Source organism: Schistocerca gregaria, chromosome 2 (assembly GCF_023897955.1).
Source record: "Schistocerca gregaria isolate iqSchGreg1 chromosome 2, iqSchGreg1.2, whole genome shotgun sequence".
Classification (NCBI taxonomy): Eukaryota; Metazoa; Arthropoda; class Insecta; order Orthoptera; family Acrididae; genus Schistocerca; species Schistocerca gregaria.
The window spans coordinates 315,398,871-315,406,055 of record NC_064921.1 but is presented as its reverse complement, the minus strand read 5'-3'; the positions used below and the strand labels follow the sequence as shown (position 1 = coordinate 315,406,055).

At 36.0% G+C, this 7,185-nt stretch overlaps 1 protein-coding gene across 1 annotated transcript; it reads left to right on the top strand.

Annotated features, from left to right (window-relative positions):
- The first annotated feature begins 1,052 nt into the window (after positions 1-1,052).
- On the top strand, positions 1,053-3,169 carry LOC126336937 (B-cell receptor-associated protein 31). Its single transcript, XM_050001114.1, has one exon. The coding sequence runs from the start codon at positions 1,335-1,337 to the stop codon at positions 2,022-2,024; it is 690 nt and encodes a 229-aa protein (XP_049857071.1). The 5' UTR covers positions 1,053-1,334; the 3' UTR covers positions 2,025-3,169.
- The last annotated feature ends 4,016 nt before the right edge of the window (positions 3,170-7,185 follow it).

Sequence of the window (7,185 nt, the reverse complement as noted above, 5' to 3'; positions counted from 1 at the left end):
AGTGATGAAGCCAAATAAGACGAGACCAAAAGAGTGTAATTTGAATTCTTTATGGTGTGAATTCAAGAGCATACTGCAGAGACCTGCTCAAGGAAATGGAGGATACTAACTATTGCTACCCAATGTATTTATTCCTTAATGGACTTTGTCATATATCTAGAAATAATAATAATCTTCATAAAGATTTAAAGTCTCTTTTTTGTCAGGAGTATACATTTTTAATAATTTATCAACATCCATGAAAAGTTGTGCTATTTATAAAAGTCTATTCAATAAAAGCTTAAATGATTTATTGGTGGACAACTCTATCTGTAGCGATGAAGAATTTCTTAGTAGAACGAATTGATATCGTTATACTGGTACATTATTAGTTTCAAATAACACATCACATAAAATCCTATTTCTGCACATCTACTGTGCAATAAGGTGGTCATTTTAAATAAGTGTTATAACGCGATTTCGATTTTATGCTACATTATATGTGGTTACATTAGATTAAGAATTAGCACATGCACCTCAGTTCACCACATATTTACACGTTCTGTGACAAGTTTGTTATCCCATCTTAAATGAAAATATAACTTTTCTTACGTCTACAACTGATTTACTGAGAATCTTTGGAAGATATACATTACGTCTCTTACTTTTTTTTTCAAATATGTACCAGTATTACGTATTCTTGTTTCATAACTTGTTCTACATGCTTAAATCGATGGAACAAAATGTACAGTTAATCTAATCAGTATTTACACCTGTGTGTGTCCGTAACACAGGCGGCCGATCACCAACATTGCTATTAACTGGCTATCCAGTTTTACTTACGCTTCTTCTACCTCTTTGCGAACTGTTCGAAACAAATCTTTTAATCGGATAAGATGCAAAAATTTTGGGTCTACTTACTACATGTGACATGCAAGAATACAAATCCAGTAAACTTCAGTTACCTACATTGTTAATAATTATTATTATAATAATAACAATTTTAAGTCTTCCATATTGAGTTTGATATGGGAGTAACGTTCTTAACGCTCACAGACATCAGTCCCATTCTATATGAATCGAGGTATTGGTTGACGTCTGCCTTAGCGAAACCGACAGTACATGACGTAAAATTATCAGATGAAAGTCGGACACCTGGCGGGAATGTGTGACACTTAGTCATGTGCTCACATCTCTGTCCACACTGACGTGGTGGTTAAATATCTCTGACTGATACTATATTTGTGCTGACTCGGAAAGTGAAGTCTTAGTCACTTTGTGCGCTGCGGCTGTTGGTGAATTGAGTTGAACTTGTTAACCTACCGTGTTACCCGTGTATTGATTTAAAGTTCAGTATGAGTCTCCAGTGGACAATAATTGCTGCCTTTCTGTATGCGGAAATTGCTGTTGTTCTTCTGTTGGTGTTGCCTGTTGCTTCACCGCAAAGATGGCAAAAAATTTTCAAATCAAGATTTTTGAAAAGCCTCACAAGCCAGGCACAAATCTATTTCGTTGTGTTGCTGGCAGTGCTGGTTCTCTTCTTTCTCGACGCCATACGTGAAATGAAGAAGTATTCCAGTCCAGATGAATCTACGCACCAGCATCTTGATGCCGAAATGCAGGTGAATATGCGCCTTTTCAGAGCTCAGAGGAATTTTTACATATCAGGTTTTGCTCTGTTCTTGTCACTGGTAATTCGGCGACTTGTGTGCTTAATGTCAATGCAAGCAACGTTGTTGGCACAAAGTGAAGCTGCTATGCAACAAGCTAGATCAGCAACTACTACAGCTCAGAGTCTCATGGCACAGAATCAGACAAGCGCGGCACAGAATGACACGAACGAAGCCCATGACAAGGAGGTGACAGAGCTGAAAAAGAAGCTTGCGAAACTGGAGAGCGATCTAGAACGCGAGAAGAAAGATAAAGAGGCCATTAAAGCTCAAGCACAATCTGTTAGCACAGAATATGATCGTCTAAATGAAGAATTTCGTAAGATGCAAGCCAAGGTAGACGTTGCTTCTGGTGAGCCGAAGAAAGATGCTTAACTTAACGTGTTTTTGTGTGGTGCACACACAACATTGAATATTTGTTGTATATTCTGCTATTCTTTCTGTTTGAGAGAGATTTTAGTATGTTATGGCACATTTTCATCTAAAATGCAAATTTTCCTCCACTTTGATTTCGTGGTTTCAGTGTTAACCAGAAAAAATCATTCTATTGTGTTGTTTCCTATTCATCATACATTGTAGTCATGTGCTGTCAGTACTTTGCATTAAAGTACAAGGAAGGTGTACAATTTGGTTACGTGGTGAGCTCTGTGCTACATAATTTTGCTTGTAGGTCTTTCTTGTAAAAAGAATAGCAGTAAAATGGAGACTGACTATATTCTCTCTCCCTCCCCCCCCCCCCCCCCCCCTCCCGTTTCCATTTCCTCTTCCACCCCCTCACCCTATTCCTTAGGTTTTTGTCCATTTATTTAATTTCTTCATGTGGTAAGCACTGTAGAGCCTTTTTATCAGACTCTCATTAATCTCAGATTAAGACAATTATTGAATATATAAATTGTTGTTCTGTAATTAGACTGATATCTTTTAAGATAGTTGCCAGCATGAATTTCATAATTAGGTTGTTTTGATTTCATGATGCATTTAATATAACACATTTATGCATTTCATAAAGTTAATATAAACTGGCAGCTATGAAAGTATTTTGGCTTCATAAGTGAGCTGTAAGGATGGTACTTCTAACTCCTGTGCAAGTTTTATGGCTGTGTCGATGTTATCGGGTTTGTTTAAAATTTGATACGTTTAGGTGACCTGTTTGTGCTATTATGTGGAATTTCAAAAACTATAAATGTAGCTGTATCCTATTTGAGAGTACAGCATGTCAGTGATATGAAATTTGTGAGACTTTCATGTAATAGAAAGTTTTCAGCTTCATATTTTATTCATATAAAAGTTAATTTGGGTGACTGAATATTATCAGTTATTTGAATTCAAAAAAAAATCTTGGTCAGTATGCAGTTGATTCTACGAAAGTTTTTACCCGTATATTGATGTATTTTTTCTTCTTTTAAAAATATATGCAGTCTGCACTGTTACATAAAGTGGTTTGGTTACGTCCACTAACTTAATGATAATTTCTTTGTACTGAAATATTATTTGAAGTAAAAACTCTCAATTTCATAAAATTCTTTTATTTTGCCTGTTTCCCAGTTCTTTCTCCTCTTAGTGTGTGTGTGTGTGTGTGTGTGTGTGTGTGTGTGTGTGTGTTTTAAAGTATGCAATATGGACATCAGACTATGCGACAAATCAATGTGTTGCAACTTTTTACTCCAAACTCACATTGTAGCTTTAAGTCTCGGCCATATTACTACAGCGATACCTAACCTAGACATTGGACTGTGCTACAAATTGGTCTGTAACTGTAGCAAAGATCTTTAAGGGGAAGTTTAACTGCATACTCTAGCCAAAGTAAACATATTCCATAATAGATTCTCTTTAAGGTGTGAAGTTATGTCCTAATGTGCAGTAACATTGTCATCATATTGTGGGAGAGTCCAAGTAAAAAGTGCAGGCAAATTTAGTTGGAGATAAATGTCAACAGGTGCATTTGTAAGGGGAAATACTGAAGTGGTGTTTCCATGTTGTTTGCTGCCCTATCTAATGTTGTAATTAAGATGCAGTTTCTTTTTTACATGCTCAAACCTAAAGCTGTGTTCCTCCCACCCAAAGGTGTAACCTGGGTGCTTTGTTTAAGGGGTTAGTAAAATTATGTATACCTTGCAATTAGTTTTGTGGAATTGTAAGTTGGAAGGTTAACATGTTTGCTGTGGCCACATATGGCTACAATAGTTTATTTCCCTGTGGGAAAAATCAAATTAGTATATATTACATCTGCTGGAAGGGGATGAGAAAAATAGACGAGATATTCACTAAGTGAATTAAGAGCAGTGTTGTCCTGAAATAACTGTTCATTTTATACTGGAATATTTGATTTGTGAAAAACATTGTTATGAAAGCTGATGTTAATATTTAAGACTACTGAAAGTGAGAGAGAAATTATGGTGCCTGACTATCTGTCTGCCATACTTTTTATTTTGTCATTCTCCCATTCTAATCTGTTCTTTGAGCCACTTACTGAAGAGCTATATATCAGTTTTTAGTCATTTTTGCATTAGAAGCCCATTTCATACTGTCAAGACAGCACTAGAGGCAAACAGTACATCATTGTTCTCAGCAAAATAAAGATGGTTGAGATATGCTCATTCAACACATAATTATTTAATTTTTACAGTTTCTGGATCTGGGAACCTATTTTAGGGCTGTTTTGTCGGATTCTTTTTCAACTCTGAATATCTCACTGCCTGGAAGCTGTAGCTTTAATTTATGTTGATTGAGGCAATATTTTGTTTCCTAAGGGCTATCTGTGTAGATTTTGTTGACACAGTCAAAAGTTATCTCAAAATTTTTGACACTCGCATTGGCTGTTAATTACTTGTGTGTCTCTTCCATAATTTTGTTCACGGCTTGCAGATGATCTGTTTCTAAAGGCAGCTGGTTCCTTTGCCTGACTGAGATTTCAGTTTTTTTTCTCCATCTTGATGGCTTCTTTCTTTTGAAATAGAATTATGGCTTTGTTACAGCTATGGTGAATTGTCTTTGTATGTAAACATTTTATAAAGAATTTTGCATGCTTCTGTTTAACTTTTCCTTTAACTTTAATCTTTGCCAGTGAAACATCATCTCCTGGCACATCCTCTTTCTTTGTACCTTGAATGATTTTACAAACATCTGGAATTGTTCTTTTTTTTCTTTTTCAATTAATTATCTATGTTTCCAATACATATCAAGCTGTAAAAAAGTTTAATAAATGCAACTGCATAGGCTTCCACAGCCAATGTGAGCTTGAATCTTTCTTAATATTTGGTTGCATCATTTCATTAGAAATAAAACTATATAACAGATGTTTTGAACATCTTTGCATCAGTCGTCTTCAGGGTAACTTCATTTGTTGATGAGTATTGCGGCAAAGATCATGAAAACATAGCTTTTGTTGCTATTTTTGATGTTACAAAATTTCAGTACCTTAGATTGTACTCAAATTTAATGAAATCTCGCATGCTTGTACAATTTCTCCCTGTTAGTTACTGTGCCATCTGTAATCTTATCAATCCAACCCGTTTCTGTTTTGTCTTATTCATAATTCTACTGTTTTTAGTTTCTCTTATATTTGTATAGCATCTGTTCATATCCTCACGAAGATTTTTATTGGCACTGTGTTTATTAATTTAGCCTAATCTATCATGTCCATAGTGGTGTTTGCCCGAAACTCTCATCCTCTTCAGTGCTGCCTTCTTCCATTTGAGATTTTATTTTACTTTTGCCACACTTGCATAATTTTTTGATGTCTGTGCAAGTTCTTGTATTAAAGAACTTCTCCTTTGGCCTCACAAAATTCAAGGACTTAAAATTCCTGTTCGTGTGAACATCCAAGGTTCAGTCCCCGGAGATCCTGTTTGATTTTTCTGCTGTGATATCACATGACAAGCTGCTCAAGACAATAAGCAGTAAAATTGAAATTGATGAGCAAGTTTTGTGAAGCGGCATCAAACTGAAAGGTCTGCAGCAGACTGGGAGTCCCAACATTCACTTTAATAATACCAATGCTTTTAGTTCATTTTAGTGGTTACAAAGTGTAAACTATGGGCCTTTGATTACCTATTCCCAAAAACAAAACTGCACTAGTGTAGTGAAGTCAAATGTGTTCTTATTACAGAGAAAGATTCAAGTAATAATGGAGGCATATTCATTAAGAAATGTAAGTGTGAACTAGATACTTTTAACCCTACCTCCATTACTGTCCATCTAAGTAAATGTAATCATAAATATAAGTTGTGGAATAAAGATAATATAATTTGAAGGAAGAGCATACTAAACTTTGATGGAAATCAAGACATTCTCTTTGTGTCTGAAAATCGTGTCAGGTTGGACTTGTTTTAGGTCTCTCTAGCCTTTCTAAACAAGCAGTTTGGTTCACACCAACTTCATTACAGTGTGTGTTTTATGGTGTAATGGTAGTTGAGATGACCAGGGCTTGGGTGCTGATATGCTTCGATAAGGCATTGAATATTATTAATGCGTAGTAGCATAGTGCTACATTGATGTAATTGTCCTCACTGCAATCTTCTGCAACCATTAGTAAATGCTGATAATCCATAGAAGCCCTGAGTCTTGGGTGACGCTCTGAGTGTAGTTGCTTAAAAAGCTGCACTGGCCTGTCTGAGTTGCACACAGTGGAATCCCATGAATTTAAGCATCCTCTGATGGTGTGTGTGCATGGCAATTGAAGACAGCAAGGTTAATTGGCATGCTGGCAGTAGGTTTAAGAGTCCCTTTGAGCAGTGGACTGGGTGCAGTCAACGAAGATCCTGTCGATACCACAGTCAGCATTTGTAGGTCAGTGTAATACATAGTGATCTTAAATGACCATGCCAATACAGAGTACTTCTAATATTCACTGTACATTGTGATTAACTTATATGCTCGAAAGGGCACCACTCTATTCACTCATGTTAGGTAGTTGATATAATTGTCAAGGATTTGACTACAGCCCTGAGACTTTTTGAGTGAAAGAAATTTCTCTTCATAGCAACAAAACATCGGTATATGGCAGAATGCGTGAACATAAGTGCGTAAGTTGTTTATTAACAGGTATATGATTAATTGCTACACACTTTATAGACGTGGTTCTGAGTGGCAGACAGGCAATTTAAATATAAACTTAAGTACTGGACAAATTCTTCTCCAGATTCAGAAAACTGCACACAGTGCAAATGTCAACGCAGAGTGCTAAGGTCAGAATGCGGTGAACAGTGACCATGTGTGTGTGAAATCCACGTGAGTCAATTTATGTATGTGTCTCCCTGCATCTGATGAAAGCCTCAGTCTGATAGTTTAGTCTACCTTTAAATTTCCCACTCAGTGCATGCAGCACTGTATGTGGTGAGTAGCAGTCTATACTATAACACATTATTGTTTTTCCATCCCAGATACTCCATTGTTAAAGTTGTTAGCTAATTGGAAACAAATGTTTTCAAATGCAGGAAAGATAAATTGCTATAATAATAGTCTTTCTCCAGAACATAGTAATATACCAAGAAACATATGTTACAAACATGGATTTCAGTACGAAATCATCTGCTAA